We start from the raw sequence: 26,095 nt of genomic DNA, 5'->3' as shown, positions 1-26,095 counted from the left end.
GGTGTGAGAGGGCGAATGATCTCTATCACTTTAGTCACAAAAATTGCTATGATTTCATTGGACATTTGAAACAACTGCACAGAGACTGGTATCCCATTACCAAGTCACCCTTTATTTACTTGTGAACTGTAATATGGACTGTGACTAGTCAGTTGAGAGCGTTGGGCTGGAAACACACAGCAAGTCAGGCAGCATCCAAAAAGCAGGAAAAATCGATGTTTCGGGCAAAAGCCCTTCATCAGGCTGCGTGACTAGTCAGCTCAAAGCTAGTAAAAACTGAGGTCTGCAGATGCTGGAGATCACAGCTGAAAATGTGTTGCTGGTCAAAGCACAGCAGGCCAGGCAGCATCTCAGGAATAGGGAATTTGACGTTTCAAGCATAAGCCCTTCATCAGGAATGAGAGAGAGTAGCCAAGCAGGCTAAGATAAAAGGTAGGGAGGAGGGACTTGGGGGAGGGGCAATGGGGGTGGGATAGGTGGAAAGAGGTATGACCTGGGGGGTGCAGTGAGAGCTCTTCCTTGAAGAAGCTCTCTTTCTCCCTCTACAAGGATTTCAGGGAGTCTCTCTCTCACTGCACCCCCCAGGTCATACCTCCTTCCACCTATCCCACCTCCATCACCCCTCCCCCAAGTCCCTCCTCCCTACCTTTTATCTTAGCCTGCTTGGCTACTCTCTCTCATTCCTGATGAAGGGCTTATGCTCAAAACGTCGAATTCTCTATTCCTGAGATGCTGCCTGGCCTGCTGTGCTTTGACTAGCAACACATTTTCAGCTCAAAGCTAGTCCCTGGAGTGAGGAGAACTTTTGAATCTCCTGCTTATATCTGCCAGGGCCCCCTGTTGGTCCAGATTAACAACCCAATCAAGGATCTTATAGTCAATGAGATTCACCTGGCCCAGGTTTCAATTACTACAACATTCCAACCAAAATGGAGCCCTGTCTTCTCTAAGTAACCACACTTGTATCGTTTCAGCAGAGGTCTCTGGATAACTCTTTGAGCAGGGCACTGGGTATAGAAAATGGAAATGCAGCATTGATGGTATAAATTGTTTGGGGTGGAGTGTGAAATAATAGATAGTATTGTGTGGAAATCCATTATGCGTGATCTGGTATATTTAATTTATTTCTGTTTGATATGGCTACTGGGTGTAAAGATGAAAACAGATGTGCCATAATTTTATGTAGCAAATACAACTGACCTTTTCATTATTTGGGCAGAAAATCATATTGTCCAGCCATAATTATTCTTTTTAGCAAAGATTGTATATAAATACCTTAATACACATAATTTTGTATAAATAAATGTAACTTCATACCTGTTAAACCACCAGCCACATTTAGTTTCTTGTGAGCAACTCCCCTGCAGGTATCTGTCATTATCCTGGTCTGGAGTACTGAACTGCATCCCATTGTGAGAGGCTGACCACTGAAACTCTGGCACCAAGCCACCAGACAATGCATCCCCTGCATTCCCATCATAAGCTCCAAATGTTAGCCTGTATTTATCCTGAGTTAAACAGCAAAGCAAATGTTTAACAAAAATAGTACACTTTCTTTGCCACAGCATATTGGTCTACTGAACTCAGAATTAAAATAATATCTAATAAGTTTCAACTTCTCTCACCTTTTCATCTGAGATGTAAAACTTTTCATAGGTAGCATACCTCTTATCTCCATTCCAGTCTGTGAGGTCAAACTTTACTAAATACTTTCCTGCAAGGAAATTATGATTAGACAAAACAATGTCAATTTCACAATTATTAATGTTTCTAAAAGCTTTTCTTCTTGGTGAATTATAACTGCACGTTAAGTAGGATGTTCCAATACTTCAAAGCTGAATGCATTTCTACCTGCAGTCAGAATTTGATGTATCTTTTCATTTCCGAGCCAATATTCATCCTTCCTCCCTTGAAATGATCCAAAGCCTGATTTATAATCATCCCAGCCTCTGAAGAAATAATGAATAGCAAGTCTAGTACAAATCACTTAAATTTTGTTTGAGAACAAAACATTTCCATTCATTTTATATTCCAGTTACATGCTGTTTTAGGACATTTATGACAAAAACAATTTACATTTTTATAGCATCTTTAAAGAAATGAAATATCCCAAGGCATCTCACAACAGCATGATAAAATAAGTTAAGACTCTGAGCAACCAAGGGAGATTTTAGACCAGCTGATCAAAATCTTGGTCAAAGAGGTAGGTTATACAAAGTGACTTCAAGGAGTAAAGTGAGGTACAGAGGGATGTAGGAGGAGAAAGTGAGGTCTGCAGATGCTGGAGATCAGAGCTGAAAATGTGTTGCTGGAAAAGCGCAGCAGGTCAGGCAGCATCCAAGGAATCCTGAAGAAGGGCTTATGCCCGAAACGTCGAATCTCCTGTTCCTTGGATACTGCCTGACCTACAGAGGGATGTTGACAGCAAATTCCAGCACTTAGGGTTTGGGTAACTGAACGCATGTCTACCAATGTGGGAATGATCCTAATTGGGAATGCACAGGAGAGCAGAATTGGAAATGCACAGATATCATTAAGGAATGTAGGGATTGAGGGGAATACAGTACTGAGATCTGGAAAGGCAAAGATGTGGTTGGATTTGTAAACATGGATTAGAATTTTAAAATCAAAGGGTTCTCGTCTGGGAGCCAATGTAGATCAGTGAGCACAGGGCTGACAGTGGAATAGGATTTTCTGTGATTTAAAGCATGAGCATCAGAGATTTTGAAGACTAATGTGTTTCTAGAGTGTAAAATGGAAGAGACTAAACAGATAGAACATAGAACATAGAAGGATACAGCGCAGTACAGGCCCTTCGGCCCTCGATGTTGCGCCGACCGAATCCTACCTAACCTATACTAGCCCAATAACTTCCAAATGCCTATCCAATGCCCGCTTAAATGACCATAAAGAAGGAGAGTTCACCACTGATACGGGCAGGGCATTCCATGAACTCACAACCCGCTGTGTGAAGAATCTACCCCTAACATCTGTCCTATACCTACCACCCCTTAATTTAAAGCTATGTCCCCTAGTAACACCTGACTCCATTAGCGGTAAATTAGGATGTGCACTGATACAGTAGAGTTTAGAAATAGCATCATTCAGATGTTCATTATACTCATGGCTTTACTTTGTTCTATGATTTCTATGACCTGAGAGTGCAAGTTGTCTTTATCAATCAAGTACTAATTGCTCTATGAAGATTTGTTTGTTAATTATAATATTAATAATATTTAGATGCTGTTACGTAAGTAGCATCTTATAGTTAACAAATTTCAATTCTCGAATTAAACGAGACATTAGTGGGGAATAAATGGCAGGACCTGTAGGATGATTGATATACAGAGCATATGTAAGTCCATAGCTCTCTAAAAATGAGAACACAATTAGATAAAGCAGTGAGGAAGACATACAGCATGTTTGCCTTGATTAGTTCTATGGCCTATACAGCCCTTACTTCAAAATGAGAATTCAAAATTGCGTGGATGAGCCCATATTCAAAATGCTTCCTGACCATTTAATATAAATGAGATGTTAAAAATATTTTTTTAAGTTAATGTATATACTTAGTGAAAGATCTGGTTAATTGAGAGGTAATGTTTACTTTTAATGAGGAACATTTCACAATCATTCTATTTTTCCAAACCACATTGAATCATAACTTTCTCTGTGGCCTACCTGTCTTGGTACTGAAACAAATAGCAGTGTTAAGTGCACAAGGGCTGTATCACATGAAAACACAATAGCATTCAGCAGTGCAGATTGCCTGTACCACTACTACATTAATATTCATTACTTAAGCACTAACGGTTTTGAACATTGGAGTAGTGTACAAATTCCATATATGTTAAATCCAAAACAACACCTTTTGTTTTACAATACATTTGGAGAATGACAATTGCTATACATTACCAAAGGGTTTCTGTTAGACTTCAATAATTATATTGTGCTTTTTTACTATTCAGAATAGAGTTAGAAATACTTTAAAACCATGGGCACATGTTGTAACATTGCCCTGATTTTCTAGGCATTGGCAGGCTACCATAAAATGCAAAATCCCAGTCTCTGAAAGAGAGGAAGTAGAATGATTGCAATATGTGGCCTTACAGTTATTCAGATCATTTACCTGTTAAAATTCACTTTGCCGTTACTGCGACGTTGAATAACTGTCCATCCTCCACCATCTGACATATCACAGTATGCCAGAAATGGTTCAGCCATAGACTTTGGCTTGATTTGGTAATACCCGCTTGTGGTTTTGCCACTGTTGTAAATATCTGAACAATCTGTGCAAAAGGGAACCTTGTATTACTATTAATTCACATAAAAATACAAATTGAAAAGCCATGCAAAACCAGACCTAAGTTTGGAAGTGTGATATAATAAAGTTATAGAGAACAGCAGAATGGATCCTGTTCCAACCATGGTTCCCAACAAAGACGCAAGTAATATACTCTTGTATATGGCATACGAGGGAACAGGGTTTGTGAAGCTAGAATATCAGAGGTAACTAAAAGCAAAGATGCTGGAAATCTGAAACAATCAGTGAATGCTGGAGAAACGCAGCAGGTCTAGCAACATTTAAATCTGAATTATTCTGAAGAAGGGGCATATTGGACTCAATTTTTTTTTCTCTCTCTACAGATACAGCCAGATCTGCTGAGTTTCTCCAGCATTTTCTGTGTTCATGCCAGATATGAAATTAGTGGAAGTGCATTGCTCAAGGAGATTCTCCAGTTTGCCAAATGGATGCAGATGATTGAGAAGTATCTGTATCTGGAATTGCACCACCTCTACCTGTGATGATTTCGGTTGACCTGAAGTACTGATATTTTTGGTCAGACACACCTCTGGAGCAATTGAAACATGAACCCTGACCTTCTGGCCCAGAATTAGGGATACTATCACTGTGCCACAAGAATCCTGATCTAAAGTACTTTCAACACAGACTGATTCCATTCATGTGCTGGCAATTCAATGATCATTCAGCAAGTACATGGAATGAATATGTGACAAGTCACCACATGTATAAAGACAGGTCACCACTCATATGTATAATTCTCAAAGTGCCTACCCTGCAGTCTTGCTTACACTCAGTTGGAGATAACGATGCTTAAATTCAACGTTATTTTACAGGTGTGGAACAGGTGCAACAATGATAAATTTGTACTGCATTTGACTGTCACTAAATCCATTGGAGCATATCCTAATTTTACACTAGTTTATTTTAGGCTTTACATGGATATAATCACGTGGAATCAATTTTCTTTAGTTTACCTAAAGGCAGAGCCAAAGTAAGCAGGACTGGTCCTCCTGCATCCACATTAACATGGGTGGGCTGTCAGTGTGTGCTCTCTCACCCCTTTCTTATTGGCCTCGATTGCACCCCATCATGGGATGGGCAGGTGGCTTCTGAGGAAAGTTTAGACAGTCTAGGCTTTTATCTGCTGAAGATGAGGAGAGCAAGGGGTGACTTGAATGAGGATTATAAGAACCTGAGGGATCTTGACAGGTTGTGGAAAAGCTATTTCCTCTTGTGGACAATCTAGAACTAAGGGTCTCTGTTTCAAAATAAGGAAGACAGAGATGAGGAGAAATATTTTCTCTTCAGATGGTGGTGAATCTTTGGAACTCACTTCCTTGAATGATAGTGGAAGCAGCATCTTTGAATATATTAAGGGAGATACAGATAGATTCTTGATTATCATAGAAATGAAAGGTTATTGGGAAGTGAGTGGGAATGGGGAGGAGTCAGATTAGCTATACTTCTATTAATTGGCAGCATAGGCTTGAGGGGCTGAATGGCCTACATCTGATCCCAATTCAAATGCATCGCCTACAACTCAACTTGCCCACAGGCTAGTTCAGTATTCAAGTTGCTCGAGATTTGAAAGCCTAATGCTATCTGCGTAATGGTGCCCAATTGGTGTCAACGCCTCACAGGATTCATCCCAGAATGCAATGGTTGGATTTATCATTTATATTTTCAAATAATGTGACTGACTCAGGATTGGCTGTTGTGAGATTTGGTTCATGGCTTTAAAGGTCACGTCACCATAGTCATGCCAGACTATAGGGCTGCTCTCTCATTACAGAAGGGTGACTGGGGAGTAGTTTAATCTGAGGGTCACCACATCTCAGGTGAAGAAGGGTTTGAGAAGAGAGTCCTTCATGGTTACCTCAGCCAGGGCAAGAATTGAACCCAACCTTTGGTGTCATTCTGCATTGTAAACCAGCCATGTTTCTTCTTCCATGCTCGTCAGCCTGAAGGAAGAAGATGGCTAGATAACGTCACCTCAGGCAGACATCATGAGGATCAGCAAATCCTTCTATGCCAGTCTGTACGACGCAAAGCCAACCGACAGCGTGGCCTCCCAGTCATTCCTGTCCTCTATCACGGAGGTCTTAGACGACAGAACATGGGAGAGGCTGGACCAGCCGCTATCTCTGGACAAACTGACCAAGGCCCTCGAGTCCTTCGAAAAGAATAAAACTCCCAGAAGCGACAGTTTACAAATCGAGCTCTATTCTGTTCTGTGGGACTTGATTGGCCAGGACCTGCTGCAGGTGTATGTCAGTGTGCTTCTGGAAGGTACCATGAGTGAATCCATGAGGAAAGGCATCATCACCCTCATCTACAAGTGGAAGGGGGAGAGGGAGGAACTCAGAAACTGGAGACCAATCTCACTTTTGAATGCGGATTACAAAGTTCTCTCAAAGGTAATCGACAACCAGGTCAGGTCTGCTCTGGGGGTGGCGATTCACCCTGACCAAACCTATACTCTACTGGGCAGGAAGATCGCTGAGATCTCGCACTCCTCAAGGATGCGATCGTCTATGTGCAGGACAGAGGGTTGGACACCTGCCTGATCAGCCTGGACCAGGAGAAAGCCTTTGACAGGATATCACACAGGTATATGAGAGATGTTCTCTCCAAAATGGGCTTTGGGGAGGGAATCTGCAATTGGATCAGACTGCTCTACACCAACACTGTCAGTGCAGTCTCCATCAATGGGTGGGAATCAGATAGCTTCCCAGTCAGATCTGGAGTCAGGCAGAGCTGCCCTCTCTCTCCTGCCTTGTTTGTGTGTTGCATAGAGCCATTTGCCGAGTCCATCAGGAAGGATGCGAGCCTGAGGGGTGACTATTCCAGGCAGCGGGGGCCTGCAGGTTAAGGCCTCCCTGTACATGGATGACGTCGCCGTTTTCTGCTCGGATCCGCTGTCTGTGCGCAGACTCATGTGCATATGTGACCAGTTCGAACGGGCCTCGGGGGCCAAGGTAAACCGAGGCAAGAGCGAGGCCATGCTCTTCGGGAACTGGGCCGACCAATCCTCGATCCCCTTCACCATCAGGACCGACCACCTGAAGGTGCTGGGTATTTTGGGGGGGGGGGGGCGCTGGGCGTGCGCCAAGTCTTGGGAGGAGCATATCAGCAAAGTGAGGCAGAAACTGGGCAGATGAAAGCTACAGTCACTCTCCATCGCGGGAAAAAACCTGGTCATCAGGTGTGAGGCACTGTCATTGCTGTTATATGTGGCACAGGTCTGGCCTATTCCCAGAACCTATGCCGCTACAGTCACCCGGGCTATCTTCCAATTTTAATGGAGATCAAAGATGGACCGGGTCCGAAGGGACTCGCTATACAAAGATCTGGGCAATGGGGGAAAAAAGTACACCCAATGCCACCCTCACCCTGATGGCCACCTTTGTACATGGCTGCATCAAGCTGTGCATGAATCCCCGGTACGCAAACACCAAGTGTCACTACGTACTGAGGTTCTACCTGTCCCCGGTGTTGTGAAGGATGGGCCTGACCTCGCTCCCGCGGAACGCTCCGAGTAGTTGGACCGTTCCGTACCACCTGTCTTCGTGGAGAAGTTTATGAAGAAAAACACCTTTGACCACAAGTCCATCAGGAAGTGGTCGGCACATGGTGTCCTTGAGACCCTTCAGGAAAAGGAGAGGGCGGATCCTATCAAGCGGTTCCCTGAGCAGACTGTCAAAGCCATTTGGCAGAATGCCTCATCGCCAGAACTTTCCAACAAGCACCAAGACATGGCTTGGCTGGTGGTGAGAAGGGCTCTGCCTGTGAGATCCTTTATGCATGCCTGGACTCTCTCCCGCACTGCACGCTGCCCTCGAAGCGGCTGCGGGGGGGACAAGACTGTCACACACCTCCTTCTAGAATGTGCCTATGCAGAGGAAGTCTGGAGAGGAATGCAGTGGTGTTTGTTGAGGTTCGTCCCGAGCAGCGCCGTGACACGGGACTCTATGCTCTACAGTCTGTTCCCCGGGACGCACACCAAGAAGGACATCAACTGTGCCTGGAGGATCATCAGCTCAATGAAGGATGCTCTCTTGGTGGTCCGAAACCTGTTAATCTTCCAGCTGAAGGAGTTGACCCCGACTGAGTGTTGCAGACTGGCACATTCCAAGGTCCAGGACTGCGTGCTGAGGGACGCGCTGAAGCTTGTGGCAGCTGCCGCTAAGGTGAGGTGGGGAAAGACCACTGTGTAACATCTGCCTGCCTAAGCACAGGGGTCTGACGCAGAAAGGGGGGTTCTGCTGACCCCCCCCAGCTAAATATGTGGATTGTAATCATACAGACCTGTATATATGAATGATTACTCTGTCTCTGTATGCAAAGAAATGGAATGTTTACGTATGTATGGCATGACCAATTGTACAGATCATCAAAATATTTAATGAATAAAGTATATTTTTGAAATTTAAAAAAATTGCAAACCAGCCATTCAGCCAACTGAACTAACCGACGTAACCAGGAACTAAGCAAGATCTGTTAAGTAATCAAGCAATTCAATGATATTGTCAAATAGTATTTCCAATATTTGGATCAATTAGAGTCATAGAGATGTACAGCATGGAAATAGACCCTTTGGTCCAACTCATTCATGCCAACCAGATATCCCAACACAATCTCGTCCCATCTGCCAGCACCCGGCTCATATTTCTCCAAATCCTTCCTATTCATATACCCATCCAAATGCCTTTTAAATGTTGCAATTGTACCAGCCTCCATCACTTCCTCTGGCACCTCATTCCATACACGTACACTCTCTGTGTGAAAAGGTTGCCCCTTAGGTCTCTTCTATATCTTTCCCCTCTCACCCTAAACCTATGCCCTCTAGTTTTGTACTCCGCCACCGTAGGGAAAAGACTTTGTCTATTTATCCTATCCATGCCCCTCATAATTTTGTAAACCTCTATAAGGTCACCCCTCAGCCTCCGATGGTCCAGGGAAAACAGCCCTAGCTTATTCAACTTCTCCCTATCGCTCAAACCCTCTAACCCTGGCAACATCCTTATAAATCTTTTCTGATCCCTTGGGAATGTGGAGAATCACCCTACAATAAGAATCAACCAAAGTTTTCAGACTCATCATCATCTGCACCAAGAGCAATTAGGGATATGGGCTGTAAATGCTGGCCACCCAGTGACACCCACCTCCCTGGATTGAATAAAACAGAATTGTGTGAGAGATTGTCATTGCCATTGAGATAAAGTTTTACTTTACACTGAATACATTGAAATTAGCCTTGTATAAGAAGGAAGAAGAACTCTAAATGACTGAACCAGCAAAGAGGTTACACAGGAGGATAGGGTTATATCACTTTAATTGGGATAATTAGGAGTTTAAGAATAATCTCCAGTAGTTAAGGGCAGGATTTAATCTTGGCATTGAGGGTGTTGATCAGCAGCAGTTGCAGAACCAGCAGGAGATCTACCCTGCCAATTCTGGGGAAGGCCCAATAGAATTAGGTGCCAATCAATCGGTCACTTAGCTAGCTGGTGTTGGGCCTTCACTTAGACTTTTGACCATCAGGGGCAGAAATGTTGCTCACTCAGAAGTGACAGCTAATCATAACCACCATTGCTGCCAAGGACATATAGTACCTAGAGAGAGGCCCAGTATTGCCATAAGACCCACATCACAGTCAAATGAGGATTAGATGGAAGTCTTAAGAAAGAGCTGGGGGCTGGTTCTCAGAGGGACACCTTTCTGAATCCGGGGCCCTCAATCATGTGACTATGAACAATGGACACTACACCTTCAGCTCAAAATACCCCTTCCGAACCCAGGAGGTGACCAACAAAAAAGAAAATTATGAATGGGACTTTTTTAAGCAGTTCCACACATGCAATTGCTTGTTAGTAGAAAGATTACTGGTTCTGCATGGTGTTTATACCAGGTGAAAGTGCCATGGGTTGATATGGAGGATGGCAATGGATAGAGGCATGGATAAGGTCTTTTGCCCTTGCCATTCTACTTAGGAATAGTAAACCACTTAAAAGATGCCCTCCAACGTTTCTCGTCCACATCCCGCACCTCCACCCTCAGACCCCACCCCTCCAACAGTAACAAGGATAGAACGACCCGGTGCTCACTTTCCACCCTACCAACCTTCGCATAAAGCAAATCATCCGCCGACATTTCCACCACCTCCAAAAAGACCCCACCACCAGGGATATATTCCCCTCCCCACCCCTTTCCGCAAAAACCGTTCCCTCCGTGACTACCTGGTCAGGTCCATGCCCCCACCCCCCCCACAACCCACCCTCCCATCCTGGCACCTTCCCCTGCCACCACAGGAATTGTAAAACCTGCGCCCACACCTCCTCCCTCACCTCTATCCAAGGCCCTAAAGGAGCCTTCCACATCCATCAAAGTTTTACCTGCACATCCACTAATATCATTTATTGTATCTGTTGCTCCCGATGCAGTCTCCTCTACATTGGGGAGACTGGGCGCCTCCTAGCAGAGCTCTTTAGGGAACATCTCCGAGACACCCGCACCAATCAACCACACCGCCCCGTGGCCCAACATTTCAACTCCCCCTCCCACTCTGCTGAGGACATGGAGGTTCTGAGCCTCCTTCACCGCCACTCCCTCACCACCAGACACCTGGAGGAAGAACACCTCATCTTCTGCCTCAGAACACTTCAACCCCAGGGCATCAATGTGGACTTCAACAGTTTCCTCATTTCCCCTTCCCCCACCTCACCCTAGTTCCAAACTTCCAGCTCAGCACTGTCCCCATGACTTGTCCAGACTTGTCCCACCTGCCTATCTTCTTTTCCACCTATCCACTCCACCCTCTCCTCCCTGACCTATCACCTTCATCCCCTCCCCCACTCACCCATTGTACTCTATGCTACTCTCTCCCCACCCCCACCCTCCTCTAGCTTATCTCTCCACGCTTCAGGCTCTCTGCCTTTATTCCTGATGAAGGGCTTTTGCCTGAAACATCAATTTTACTGCTCCTCGGATGCTGCCTGAACTGCTGTGCTCTTCCAACACCACTAATCCAGAATCTCATTTCCCCAGCATCTGCAGTCATTGTTTTTACCTACTAAGAAGGTGGTCTGACTCCATGGAAATTGCATGAGTCTCAGAGATCTGAACTCCATACAACTCCACAACCACAGCCCCCCCTCCCCACTCAGTACCACCACCACCACCACAAAATGGAGTTGGTTGAGCCAGGAGTACAGGGTGCACTCTCATCCTGCACCATCAAAAATTGAAGATCCAGGACTGGGTGATTTGTGGGTGGAATCCTAGATTGGATCCACTCTTCCACTTTAAATGTATCCTCACTCCATTCCAACACGACTAGAGGCATGAAAACCCAGATCCGAAATCGAACTTCCAGGACAAGAGTACAATAGGAATGTATAAAAATGATTATACCAGCTAGTTTTGCTATTAACTGATTTCATTTTTGCTCTCTATATAAAATAAATTGAAAGATAGCTATTGAAGGTAATTTAGCCCATGGTCAGTATGAGTGGGATATGCTGTGGGTTTCACCTGTATTACTAGTAAAAGCTGACTTCTGCTTTGCTCATTTTGCATGGTGACATTTCCTGACTTTGTGTTCTGATATTTACAACACAGCAGGAGGCCATTTGGTCCATCATGTTCCTGCTGATCAACACAGATCTGATTACTTTTTGCCAGGTTTGCTCAAAACATTGAGTCTCTTGGTGATGACCACATAAATCTTTTTACTGATTTGCGTACTGGCAGTGAGCGGTAATATCCCATTGAACTAAATGTTTCACTATTATCGCATTGGGTTTCCTCTGGGTGCTCCAGTTTCCTCCCACAGTCCAAAAACGTGCAGGTTAGGTGAATTGGCCATGCTAAATTGCCCATAGTGTTAGATGCATTAGTCAGAGGAAAAGGTGTCTGGGTGGGTTACTCTTCGGAGTGGACTTGTTGGGACGAAGGCCTGTTTCACACTGTAGGGAATCTTATCTAATATAATCTAAGATATATCTTCCATCATGAATGACAGGTCAGTGTATGTAAAACAGGAGATACCTGAAGCTTAGCAATGAAGGCTCTGAAAATGGTAACTTCACTTACAATTACTTTGTTTCCTACAACTTGTTCAATTCTTTCTATTAAGTTGCTAAAAAGTAACAAACATTCAAATGGGATGATTAATTTACTAAATATCATAAACAGCAAGTATTACAATCAGAGGAAACAGCTAACATTTCAAAGACTGTTTTTATATCAAACATGTTAACTTATATCGACATATTTACCATGGTGATATGCAAACTGGTGTGAAGTAATGGGTTGTAATGTTGTCCCTTGTTCATTCTTTTCTGCTGTTGTGTTTTTCTTTGTCCAGTGCTCGTTATGTTCCCTCAAATGCTTTAGTTGCCATGTTCCACGCAGGAACTGAGCCTGCAAATGTTGTAACTGCTGTTGAAGCTTGGAGACTTCAAACATACATATCTCATCCTCCTGCTAAAATGAAAAACATAACCCTGAAGCAAATTCCACACACACAGTGCCAAAGCTTGTCTTGTGTTTTGGGAGATATTGCTGCAGCTGTTACCATATAATGTGTATTCAATGAATGTTGAGATTTTCTCCTGATATTAGAGGGAGAGGTGCAGTTCAAGGTGAACTTGAGTGGGCAGTAGCTGAGTACATAAAGAAAGATTGTAAGTTGGTAGGATCCGATGAAGTGGGTGAAGACTCCTAGGGGGCATTGACACTGGCTTAGGTTGAATAGAATTTTAGAGTACAGAACCAGCTTGGTAATTCCTTCCAATTTATTGACATAAAATTAAATGGGCTGAAAATGTGTTGCTGGAAAAGCGCAGCAGGTCAGGCAGCATCCAAGGAGCAGGAGAATCGACGTTTCGGGCATGAGCCCGTCTTCAGGAATGAGGAGAGTGTGCCAAGCAGGCTAAGATAAAAGGTAGGGAGGAGGGACTTGGGGGAGGGGTGTTGGAACTGCGATAGGTGGAAGGAGGTCAAGGTGAGGGTGATAGGCCGGAGTGGGGGTGGGGGCGGAGAGGTCAGGAAGAAGATTGCAGGTTAGGAAGGCGGTGCTGAGTTCGAGGGTTGGGACTGAGACAAGGTGGGGGGAGGGGAAATGGGGAAAATGGAGAAATCTGTGTTTGTCTCTTGTGGTTGGAGGGTTCCCAGGCAGAAGATGAGGCGCTCTTCCTTTAGCCGTCGTGGTGCTATGGTCTGGTGATGAAGGAGTCTAAGGACTTGCATGTCCTTGGTGGAGTCGAAGGGGGAGTTGAAGTGTTGAGCCACGGGGTGATTGGGTTGGTTGGTCCGGGTGTCCCGGAGGTATTCTCTGAAACGTTCCGCAAGTAGGCAGCCTGTCTCCCCAATATAGGGGAGGCCACATCGGGTGCAGCGGATGCAGTAAATAAAATGAAATGGCAAATGGAAGAAACTCACTGTCCTGCAGAAAATACATGTTCCAGGCCAAATTTCAAAAGTCAACCCACAGATCTCAGAGGAAGGGTAGAAACACGATCCCGGTCCATGCCCCAACAAAACATGACCTCAGTATAAAAATAAAAATAAAGCTCAGTATCAGACTGCAATAGCCCAGATGATCTGCTAGCAGAACGGTCACCATTCTCATTGGAATCCTTTCTACTAGATATAGTGCACAGTTCATGATAATCGAGTGGTGCATCCTCCTTCAAGCATGTAGCTCTATAAATCCACTCCTCCATGTGCCTCTGGAGAAGCAGGAGTAGAAAGGTCCACTGCACTCTCCCTTCTCTTTGGATCAAAACAGCAGCTCACTGAGACTGCTGTAGACTGAGCTGGCCTCTTCATCCTCAGACTACAGCAACTGGCACAAGTTTCTCTCTAGATCTTCATTTTAAAGGGGAAGTTCTTACAAATCAGGACTCCCAAATATCAATGGAAACGGAGCACAAGCTATGGTCTTCAACTCCCTACAAAAGGCATAAAAGTAGTGATGATAAGAAGATTCTAGTACAATTTTGTTACATTGCTTCCTGTTAATATTACCCAAATTCACAACTATTGCTAAGATTCCACATAATCCAGAACAGACAATTCAAGCCTCAGTACAAGGCTGAAGTCAGTAACATGGTGGAATACTGCTCACGTGGACTTATGTGAGTGAGCTCCAACAGTGCTCAAGAAACTCTATACACAAAGCAGTCCATTTGATAGGCAGCCCAGTCACCACCTCAAGGACTCACTGTATCCACCACTGGCAGATATCGTTGCAGTTTGTATCACCTAAAGTACTCATTGTGACAACTCCTGGAGTGTGCTTTGACAGAATCTCCACCACCAAGATGGGCTAAGAAACAAGGTCTGTGGAAACACCACTAACTTCAGGATCCCCATCCGAGCCACATGATATTCTGATTTGTTTATTCCAGAAACCTGGATTCCCCACAGGTTAGCATTGCAGGAGTCCATTCACCACATGAATTGCAATGGTTCAAGAAGAAAGGTCATTACTTCAGTGGTAATCAGGAACTCTCCTTGCAGCGATTTGACAGTGGTATTTACTTTGAAAATGGCTTACACCCTAACTCATTTGCAACTCCAAATTCCATTCAGAAAAAAATAGAGAATTCAGACATGTTTAGAAAAGATGATATTTTGAATTTGAGCACACATACCAAAGCTCTGTGAGCTGCTAAACTTTGATCCAACAAAAGTAAAAAGACCAGTAGCATCATGGCTTCCAATGTTTTCTACCTGCAAAAAACAAATTCATCTTAAAAAAAACATTGGTGTTACAAACGAATCATAGAGTGACTTGCCCTCTATCTAATTTTTCATATTTTTCTAAATTTGAAGAGATTCACTGGAATAGATTTTCAACTTAAGAACTGACGATAAAACTATATTTTTGAGAATTGAAGTAGCATTCTATTTACCTGAATCTCATGAAAATTGGGCAACCTCTGTAATAGAAGATCAACTTCAATGAAATAATAAGTCTACATTATTGAGTGGTGTTTTGGTAACAATGTAGAGAGTCAGAGCTTTCCTTTATCAGTCAGAGTATTGAGTACAGGAGTTGGGAGGTCATTTTAGGCCACTGTTGGAATATTGTGTGCAATTCTGGTCTCCTTCCTAACGGAAAGATGTTGTGAAACTTGAAACGGCTCAGAAAAGATTTACAAGGATGTTGCCAGGGTTGGAGGATCGGAGCTATAGGGAGAAGCTGAACAGGCTGGGGTCGTTTTCCCTGGAGCATCGGAGGCTGAGGGGTGACTTTATAGAGATTTACAAAATTATGAGGAGCATGGACAGGACAAATAGACAAAGTCTTTTCCCTGGGTTGGGGAGTCCAGAACTAGAGGGCATAGGTTTAGGGTGAGAGGGGAAAGATATAAAAGAGACCTAAAGGGCAACGTTTTCACACAGAGGGTGGTACATGCATGGAATGAGGTGCCAGAGGATGTGGTGGAGGCTGGTACAATTGCAACATTTAAAAGTCATTTGGATGGGTATATGGATAGGAGGGGTTTGAAGGAATGTGGGCAGGGTGTTGGCAGGTGGGATTAGATTGGGTTGGGATATCTGGTCAGCATAGACTAGTTGGACCAAAGGGTCTGTTTCCGTGCTGTACACCTCTACGACTCTATGACCACATAAACTTCACTCAATTAGTGGAATTTATTGTGCCACTGATGAAACTATGACTCTACAAGGTATATTTTGTCCTGTTTTTTGTTTATGAAGAAAGATTGAGACAAAAGTGAGGAGCGCTCTGCTCCAAAGCCAATAAGGCAACAGGTTTGTGAGGCCTTGAGGTTATTTTTTATAGTTGGAACAATTTTTTACAGTTGGAACTGTCTGAATGGATTGGGTCAAGCTCCCACAGAACCAGATTGTTTTTAGTGTTAGCATTCAGTAGCAGGTCCTGGGGTGTTTAAGCTGAATGTGAAAGTTTTTATTCGTCTCTCTGTTACAGGTAAAAGCTGGGGTCTCTTCCTGCTGCTAGAATTGCATGTGAGATAGTCTATTTTGCTGAATTTGCCTTTGTCAAGGGTGTGTTTATGGGATATTAGTATATTGGTAGCAGTAATGGTTTTTATATATATATATATATATATATATATATATATATATATCACATCTTATTTATTTCTATACTGTCACAATCGAACCAATTCTTTTCTTCCATTTTTATCTTGCCTGTATTTTAACTTTGTTGTATGACTAAAGTCTGTTTTGCTTCAAGCCTGGTAGTTTGACCAATCGACCTTACACTTGCCTTTAAAACAGGACAATGTTTGGGTCTAGGCTGTCTTCTTAATATATTTTGAGGGAATTTGGTCTGGTCCATAACAGGCCACTGAGAACCGGAAATGTAACTTTACCAATCAAGAGGTGAAATCCTAACTCTCTGATGCTGAGTAGAGTTTAAGTGATTTAGTTAGCAGCATTTCAGTGGTAGGTCAGGATTCATGGTGCCCCAATGATAGGAACCACATTCCATCCACTTGTATCCAAAATTCATTATATAGCAATTTTTCCAAATTACTTCCAATCTTAATGATTAAGTCAGTGGTGAATGGAAAACACATAACATCTTATTTAAGACATTTTAAAACAAAATTATCAGTTTTCAGGATGGGGCTTCACTGTCTGGATCAATATTTATTGCCAATTCCTTATTGCTTTGGGGAAGGTGGTGGTGAGCTGATTTATTGAACTGTTACATTCCATGTGTTTAGACACACTCACACTTCTGAGAGTGAGATCCAAGGATAGTGAAGGAATGGTGATATATTTCCAAGTTAGGGTGGTGTGTGAGTTGGAGAGAGCTTGCAGGTGGTGGTGTTTCCACATACTGGCTGCCTTTCTTTTTCTAGGTAGTAGAGGTCACAGGTTTGGAAGGTGCCATTGAGTGAGCCAGTGCATCTTATGAATGATACACATTGCTGCAACTGTGCATAGATGGTGAAGGGAATGAATATCTATGGTAGCAGACAGGATGTCAATCAGCAGGCTGCTTTGGCCTGAGGGATTGTCAAGTTTCCCCAGTATTGCTGGAACAACACCCATCAAGGCAAGTGGAGAATATTTTATCACAATCCTAATTTGTGTGCTGTTGATGGTGGGCAATTACTGGGGAGATAGATGGTGAATTGCTCAATGCAGAATTCCCAATACTCACCCAGTCATTAATATGACTTGTTCAGTTCAGCTTTTTGTCAATTATTGCTTGGAAATGATCATTGTTTGACACTTATGTGCCTCAGATGTTATTTACCACAGCATGAATTCTTTAGAGGACCATTCTAAGCCCAATTACCTTTAGCTCCTTCATCAATGACCATCCCTTCATCATAAGATCAGAAGTGGGAATGTTCATTGAAGATTACACAATGCTTAGCAACATTAACAACCCCTCAGATTCTGAAGCAGTCAGTGTCCAAATGCAGCGAGGCCTGGACAATATCCAGACTTGGGTTGAAGGTGGCAAGTAACATTTGAACCACACAAATACCAGGCAATGACCAGCAACAGAGAATATAGTCATCATCCCTTGACATTCTATCGTGTTACCATACTGAATGCCCCATGGTCAACATCCTCAGGGTCACCATTCATCAGAAACTGAACTTGACTTACCATATAAATACATTGGCAACAGGAGCAGGTTAGAAGCTAAGAGTATTGCAGCAGATAACTCACCTCTTGACCCCCCAAACATATCCATCTGCAAAGCACAAGTCAGGAGTGTAATGGAATATTTCCTGACTTGCCTGGGTGGGTGCCGCTCTAACAACACTCTAGAAGCTTGACATCACCCAGGACAAAGAGCCCACTTGATTGGTATCACATCCACTAATAGCCACTCCCTCTGCCACCAATACTCTGTGGCAGGAATGTACAAGGTGCACTAGAGTGTCTGTGAAGCTGCTAGATTGTCGGAAAAACTGAATTTGTTTAGTTCTATCCTTCAGGTATCCATTATCAAGCAATCACAACAGATGAACAAATCCTGCCTTAGCAGTGTTGACAGGGGTTCAGAGGAAAGTACACTACAGCCTGTTGATAAAGTAAATTTACTTGAACATCTGAGCTGGCAATATTGAAGATGTAATGAATAGGGAACATATTCTGCTATGAAAAGCCAACAATTAAACAAAGTTAAAAGTGCATTATTTCATTCTCAATTCATATTGACAGAAGTTTCACAACTACTTTATAGCTGGTCTAGTTTAACGTATGGGGTACAAGATGTATCACCCATTCAGCTGTTGAACAATCAACCCAGTGACAACAGAACTCCTAAAATGCACTGTTTTGTAATAATGTGCAGAATCTTATAGAGGTCTGAGTGAGATGGTGAAATCTGTGGCAGAATGAGATGATAAGTCTGATTGCAGTGTGTGCCTGGTGACTAGACAGAGCCTGATGATGCTGACTGTGTTCACAACAAGTTGAGATACCTTCCCCACTTTCCATTCTCAACAGCTAAAATGCAACTGGAAAATGGCTGTGACGTGCCCAAGATTAGCATAGTGAATACCACTTTGATGGGTGGAATCATAAGATCTATTGCTCCTGTACTTGAGGATGTTGAAGGGGCAAATGCACAACACATGTGTTTGTAAACATTTCTTTGCACATATGCAGTGCATGCAGAGTGAACATGCTGCTGCATAGAATACAGGGCAAAGGCAGATTGCACCAAACCATTGGTGCCAGATTAACTATCATTGTCATCTCAGTGCTGCAGGAGTTATCAACAATAATAATTTAAAAGGAAGCAAATGCTGCCCAAAAACACTCCATCATCTGTGGAGTTTCTGAGGTCCTGTGGGACAGTCATCCAAGGAGAAGGACTGTTTAAGAAGGGCAGTAAAGACAAGCCAAGGAACTATAGACCGGTGAGCCTGACCTCGGTGGTGGGCAAGTTGTTGGAGGGAATCCTGAGGGACAGGATGTACATGTATTTGGAAAGGCAAGGACTGATTAGAGATAGTCAACATGGCTTTGTGCATGGGAAATCATGTCTCACAAACTTGATTGAATTTTTTGAAGAAGATTAATGAGGGCAGAGCTGTAAATGTGATCTATATGGACTTCAGTAAGGCTTTCGACAAGGTTCCCCATGGGAGACTGATTAGCAAGGTTAGATCTCATAGAATACAGGGAGAACTAGCCATTTGGATACAGAACTGGCTCACAAAGGTAAAAGACAGAGGGTGGTGGTGGAAGGTTGTTTTTCAGACTGGAGGCCTGTGACCAGTGGAGTGCCACAAAGATCAGTGCTGGGCCCTCTACTTTTTGTCATTTACATGAATTATTTGGATGCGAGCATAAGAGGTACAGTTAGTAAGTTTGCCGATAACACCAAAATCTGATGGTTACCTCAGATTACAACAGGATCTGGACCAGGTGGGCCAATGGGCTGAGAAGTAGCAGATGGAGTTTAATTCAGATAAATGCAAGGGGCTGTAATTTGGGAAAGGAAATCTTAACAGGACTTATACACTTAATGGTAAGGTCCTAGGGAGTGTTGCTGAACAAAGAGACCTTGGAGTACAGGTTTATAGCTCCTTGAAAGTGGAGTCGCACTTTCAAGGAGCTATATTCAGGATAGTGAAGAAGGCATTTGGTATGCTTTCCTTTATTGGTCAGAGTATTGAGTACAGGAGTTGGGAGGTCATGTTGCGGCTGTACAGGACATTGGTTAGGCCACTGTTGGAATATTGCATGCAATTCTGGTCTCCTTCCTATTGGAAAGATGTTGTGAAAATTGAAAGGGTTCAGAAAAGATTTACAAGGATGTTGCCAGGGTTGGAGGATCTGAGCTACAGGGAGACGCTGAACAGACTGGGGCTGTTTTCCCTGGAGCGTCAGAGGCTGAGGGGTGACCTTATAGAGGTTTACAAAATTATGAGGGGCATGGATAGGATAAATAGGCAAAGTCTTTTCCCTAGAATCGGGGATTCCAGAACTAGAGGGCGTAGGTTTAGGGTGAGAGGGGAAAGATATAACAGAGACCTAAGGGGCAACTTTTTCACGCAGAGGGTGGTACGTGTAAGGAATGAGGTGCCTGAGGAAGTGGAGGAGGCTGGTACAATTGCAACATTTAAAAGGCATTTGGATGGGTATATGAATAGGAAGGGTCTGGAGGGATATGAGCCATATGCTGACAGGTGGGACTAGGTTGGGTTGGGATATCTGGTCGGGATGGATGGGTTGGACCGAAGGGTCTGTTTCCATGCTGTACATCTCTATGACTCTTTGACAATGACATTGAACTGAAGGAAGTTCGGTTTGTGAATGACAGAATTTAGCAGCTGCATTGGGTGCTATTAGGCAAACAGGACCTGACTGACACTCTATTCCAGTAGATGTTTGCTGGGTGAAGGAAACCATCACGGATTGTCATGGTTAAGATGCTAACGTTTGGTCTGCACTGTGGGACTGAACTGCATCCTGGATTGTGTCCCCTTTATCTCATCAACGTAGGCTCATATTTGGATTTGTCCGATTGCTTGTTGGAATAGTGCTGGGTGGCGTGGTGGCTCAGTGGTTAGCACTGCTGCCTCACAGCACCAGGGCCCCAGGTTCAATTCCAGCCTCGGGCGACTGTGTGGAGCTTGCACATTCTCCCCGTGCCTGCATGGGTTTCCTCCCACATTCGAAGACGTGCAGGTCAGGTGAATTGGCCATGCTGAATTGCCCATAGTGTCAGGTGCATTAGTCAGGAGTAAGTGTAGGGTGGGTTGCTCTTTGGAGAGTTTGTGTGGACTTGTTGGCCGAAGGGCTTGTATCCATACTGTAGGGATTCTAATCTTCTAATTTTGTCAGTATATGATGTTCCCCTACTAGAAAACGACAAGGTGCAGGTCACCTGTGGGCATTGGAGAGACAGTGACTGGAACTCCAATTAAAAGGCGATTTAAAGGCGCAGGCGAGTCACCCGAGGCACTACACGAGTAGAGCCTCCCACCCTTCCACCTCCTCCAACCTAATAATAAGACCAATTGTGACTAGCGGGTAAGTGCTGCATTTTCCTTGTTTGTTTCTTTAGATTTAGTTGGTTTTTGTTGTTTTTTTTTAAGGAAAGCTTACTTTTAGAGGGATGGCAGTGCAGAGAGGGCAATGTTCCTCTTGCAACATGTATGAGGTGAGGGAAGCCATTAGCGTCCCTGCTGAGTACACTTGCAAGAAGTGCACCCATCTCCAGCTCCTCCAAACCCGTGTTAGGGAACTGGAGCTGGAGTTGGATGAACTGCGGATCATTCGGGAGGCAGAGGAGGTCATAGATCGGAGCTTTAGGCAAGTAGTTACTCCGAAAGTTCAAGATAGATGGGTGACAGTGAGGGGGAGTGGGAGGAGGAAGCCAGTGCAGGGACCCCCTGCGGTCATTCCCCTCAAGAACAAGTATACCGTTTTGGATACTTGTGGGGGGGATGACTTACCAGGGGCAAGCAACGAGGTTCAGTCCTCTGGCACGGAGCCTGGCCCCGTTGCTCAGAAGGGTAGGGTGGAGAAAGGTAGAGCAATAGTTCTTGGGGACTCGATAGTGAGGGGTACAGACAGACGGTTTTGTGGGGGCGACAGGGACTCACGTTTGGTATGTTGCCTCCCAGGTGCAAGGGTACGTGATGTCGCTGATCGTGTTTTCCGGGTCCTTAAGGGGGAGGGGGAGCAGCCCCAGATCGTGGTCCACGTTGGCACCAACGATATAGGTAGGAAGAAGGGTGAGGATGTCAGACAGGCTTTCAGGGATCTAGGTTGGAAGCTCAGAGTTAGAACAAACAGAGTTGTAGTCTCTGGTTTGTTACCCGTGCCACGTGATAGAGAGTCGAGGAATAGGGAGAGAGAGCAGTTAAATGCGTGGCTACAGGGATGGTGCAGGAGGGAGGGATTCCGGTTTCTGGACAACTGGGGTCCTTTCTGGGGAAGGTGGGACCTCTATAAAAAGGATGGGCTACACCTGAACCTGAGGGGCACCAGTGTCCTTGGGGGGAGGTTTGCTAGTGCTCTTTGGGAGGGTTTAAACTAACTCCGCGGGGGCATGGGAACCAGGACTGTAGCTTTAGGGTACAGGACCTTGAGTGTAGGGAGGTTAGGAATAATGCAGCGATCTCTAAGGAGGGTGCCTGTAACCAGAAAGGTGGATTGAAGTGTGTATACTTCAATGCCAGAAGTATAAGGAATAAGGTAGGTGAACTTGCAGCGTGGGTTGGTACCTGGGACTTCGATGTTGTGGCCATTACAGAGACGTGGGTAGAACAGGGACAAGAATGGCTGTTGCACGTTCCAGGGTTCAAATGTTTTAGTAGGATCAGACATGGGGGTAAAAAAGGGGGAGGCGTGGCATTACTTGTCAAAGACAGTATCACAGCAGTGGAATGGACGATGGAAGAGGACTTGCCATCTGAGGTAGTTTGGGCTGAGGTTAGAAATAGGAAAGGTGAGGTCACCCTGTTAGGTGTTTTCTACAGGCCTCCTAATAGTCCTAGAGAAGTAGAGGATAATATTGCGAGGATGATTCAGGAAAAGAGTGAAGGTAGCAGGGTGGTTGTTATGGGGGACTTTAACTTCCCAGATATTGACTGGGAGAGCTATAGCTCGAGTTCATTAGATGGGTCGGTGTTTGTACAATGTGTGCAGGAGGGTTTCCTGACACAATATGTCGACAGGCCAACAAGAGGGGAGGCTATATTGGATTTGGTTCTAGGTAATGAATCAGGCCAGGTGTTAGACTTGGAGGTAGGTGAGCACTTCGGGGACAGTGACCACAACTCGGTGACTTTTACTTTAGTGATGGAGAGGGATAATCGTGCGCCGCAGGGCAAGAGCTATAGCTGGGGGCAGGGAAATTATGATGCAGTGAGGCATGACTTAGGTTGTGTGGATTGGAAAAACAGGCTTCAAGAGAAGAACACTAATGAGATGTGGGGATTGTTCAAGGAGCAGCTACTGCGTGTCCTCGATAGGTATGTACCAGTCAGGCATGGTGTAAAGGGCCTTGTGAGGCAGCCGTGGTTTAGTAAGGAATTAGAGTCCCTTGTGAAAGGGAAGAAGGCGGCATATGTAAAGATGAGGCGTGAAGGTTCAGTAGGGGCGATTGAGAGTTATAAGGTAGCCAGGAAGGAGCTAAAGAGGGAGCTAAGAGAAGCGAGAAGGGGACATGAAAAGTCTTTAGCTGGTAGGATTAGGGAAAACCCAAAGGCTTTCTACAGGTATGTCAAGAATAAAAGGATGACTAGGGTAGGTATCGGTCCAGTCAAGGATAGTAGTGGGAAGTTGTGTGTGGAGGCGGAGGAGATTGGAGAGACATTAAATCAGTACTTTTCATCAGTATTCACTCAGGAACAGGACACTGTTGCTGATGTGAATATGGAATCACAAATAATTAGAATGGATGCCCTGGAAATATGCAGGGAAGAGGTTTTGGGAATATTGGAAAGGATGAATATAGACAAGTCTCCTGGGCCTGATGGCATTTACCCCAGGATCCTATGGGAAGCTAGGGAGGAGATAGCAGAGCCATTGGCCTGGATTTTTATGTCGTCATTGTCAACGGGAATAGTACCAGAGGACTGGAGGATAGCGAATGTGGTCCCATTGTTCAAGAAAGGGAGTAGGGATAGCCCTAGTAACTATAGGCCAGTGAGTCTGACTTCAGTGGTGGGCAAAGTCTTAGAGAGAATGGTAAGGGATAAGATTTATGAACATCTGGGTAGGAATAACGTGATCAGGGATAGCCAGCATGGTTTTGTGAAGGGCAGGTCATGCCTCACAAACCTTATAGAGTTCTTTGAGAAGGTGAGTAAGGAAGTGGATGAGGGTAAAGCAGTAGATGTTGTGTATATGGATTTTAGTAAGGCGTTCGATAAGGTTCCCCATGGTAGGCTAATGCTAAAACTTCGGAGGTATGGCATTGAGGATACATTAGAGGTTTGGATTAGGAATTGGCTGGCTGGAAGGAGACAGAGGGTAGTAGTTGATGGATTATGTTCATCTTGGAGCGCAGTTACTAGCGGTGTACCACAAGGATCTGTTTTGGGACCATTGCTTTTTGTTATCTTTATAAATGATCTAGAGGAAGGACTTGAAAGCTGGGTAAGCAAGTTTGCGGATGACACAAAAGTCGGTGGAGTTGTGGATAGTGAGGAAGGAAGTGGTAGGTTACAGCGGGATATAGATAAGTTGCAGAGCTGGGCGGAAATGTGGCAAATGGAATTCAATGTAGCTAAGTGCGAAGTCGTTCACTTTGGTAGGAATAACAAGATGATGGATTACTGGGCTAATGGTAGGCTACTTGGTAGTGTGGATGAGCAGAGGGATCTTGGTGTCCATGTACACAGATCTCTGAAAGTTGCCACCCAGGTAAATAGTGCTGTGAGGAAGGCATATGGTGTACTGGGCTTTATTGGCAGAGGAATTGAGTTCCGGAGTCCTGAGGTCATGTTGCAGTTGTATAAGACTCTGGTGAGGCCTCATCTGGAGTAGTGTGTGCAGTTTTGGTCGCCATACTATAGGAAGGATGTGGAAGCTTTAGAACGAGTGCAGAGGAGGTTTACCAGGATGTTGCCTGGAATGGTAGGAAAATCTTATGAGGAAAGGCTGAGGCACTTGGGGCTGTTCTCATTGGAGAAGAGAAGGTTTAGGGGAGATCTGATAGAAGTGTATAAGATGATTAGGGGTTTAGATAGGGTAGATACTAAGAACCTTTTACCGCTAATGGAGTCAGGTGTTACTAGGGGACATAGCTTTAAATTAAGGGGTGGTAGGTATAGGACAGATGTTAGGGGTAGATTCTTCACACAGCTGGTTGTGAGTTCATGGAATGCCCTGCCCGTATCAGTGGTGAACTCTCCTTCTTTATGTTCATTTAAGCGGGCATTGGATAGGCATTTGGAAGTTATTGGGCTAGTATAGGTTAGGTAGGACTCGGTCGGCGCAACATCGAGGGCCGAAGGGCCTGTACTGCGCTGTATCCTTCTATGTTCTATGTTCTATGAACTCATTGAGGGTGGGTAGAGGAGACATATCTAAGGAGAGGTCCGATGTGTGACAGGGTAGTTAAACAGTGACTCAGCTGTGAGAATGCAGTTGCATGTCTGAGGAAGAGTTAGTCATGCTAGCTAGGTGCTGTGGGCAGCTTTCTGGCATCTGTGCCATTACATTACTGGTGATGGGTAATGTTAGGCTGCCAACACTTGCCTGGGAGTGCAGCAGGCTTTGAAAGATGGCTTGGGCACAGGGATTGCTGGCTTTCCGACAACTGTCTATTGAGTGACAAGTTATTCTGGAAACAGTGTGTGGTTAGATGGGGCCAGAATCAAAAGGGAGGAACTAAATAGTTAATGTAACTATGTTATTAAGATAAGGTGAAAATTCTTGCTAGGCCTCACAGTTAAAATCCCTCTGAAAGTCTCAGTGTATTTAGAAAACAAAAAAAAACAAAGATTCAATCTATTATGTGAGGACAAAAGACTTGTTTGGCTTGTCTTTTTGACAGATTCACTATTTAACAGATTTGTTTCTTCATTTAAAATAACTATTGATACCTTAAAAGTCAAATCATAATGTTTTGCAATATATACGACACCAAAATGCAAACAAATACTGGAAAAGCAAATGGTCAATTAAGAAAGCACTTAGCATTTTTATACATTTGGCATGACTTCTAACTTAGCCTGATTATTTGTACAGTGATAAACAAGATGGAGAACAAAACTCACCTGAACTATAGTAATATCTCATAAGGTATTCACACAGAGCAGTCTGTGTTCGAAGGTTTATACGAAC

At 44.2% G+C, this 26,095-nt stretch overlaps 1 protein-coding gene across 1 annotated transcript in view; it reads right to left on the bottom strand.

Annotated features, from left to right (window-relative positions):
* The window catches only part of fgl1b (fibrinogen like 1B), a 30,032-nt gene extending 3,937 nt beyond the window's left edge, over positions 1-26,095 (bottom strand). Inside the window, exons 1-7 of the mRNA XM_060826801.1 lie at positions 26,029-26,095; positions 14,968-15,046; positions 12,586-12,793; positions 4,130-4,289; positions 1,852-1,949; positions 1,626-1,714; positions 1,318-1,508 (exon numbers count right to left, since the gene is read on the bottom strand). Of these exons, the coding sequence (XP_060682784.1) occupies positions 1,318-1,508; positions 1,626-1,714; positions 1,852-1,949; positions 4,130-4,289; positions 12,586-12,793; positions 14,968-15,027 (806 nt within the window). The 5' untranslated portion in view covers positions 15,028-15,046; positions 26,029-26,095. The remainder of the gene's footprint in view (positions 1-1,317; positions 1,509-1,625; positions 1,715-1,851; positions 1,950-4,129; positions 4,290-12,585; positions 12,794-14,967; positions 15,047-26,028) is intronic.

This window comes from Hemiscyllium ocellatum, chromosome 6, assembly GCF_020745735.1.
Source record: "Hemiscyllium ocellatum isolate sHemOce1 chromosome 6, sHemOce1.pat.X.cur, whole genome shotgun sequence".
NCBI classification, from domain to species: Eukaryota; Metazoa; Chordata; class Chondrichthyes; order Orectolobiformes; family Hemiscylliidae; genus Hemiscyllium; species Hemiscyllium ocellatum.
This window is presented reverse-complemented; position numbering and strand designations above follow the sequence as displayed.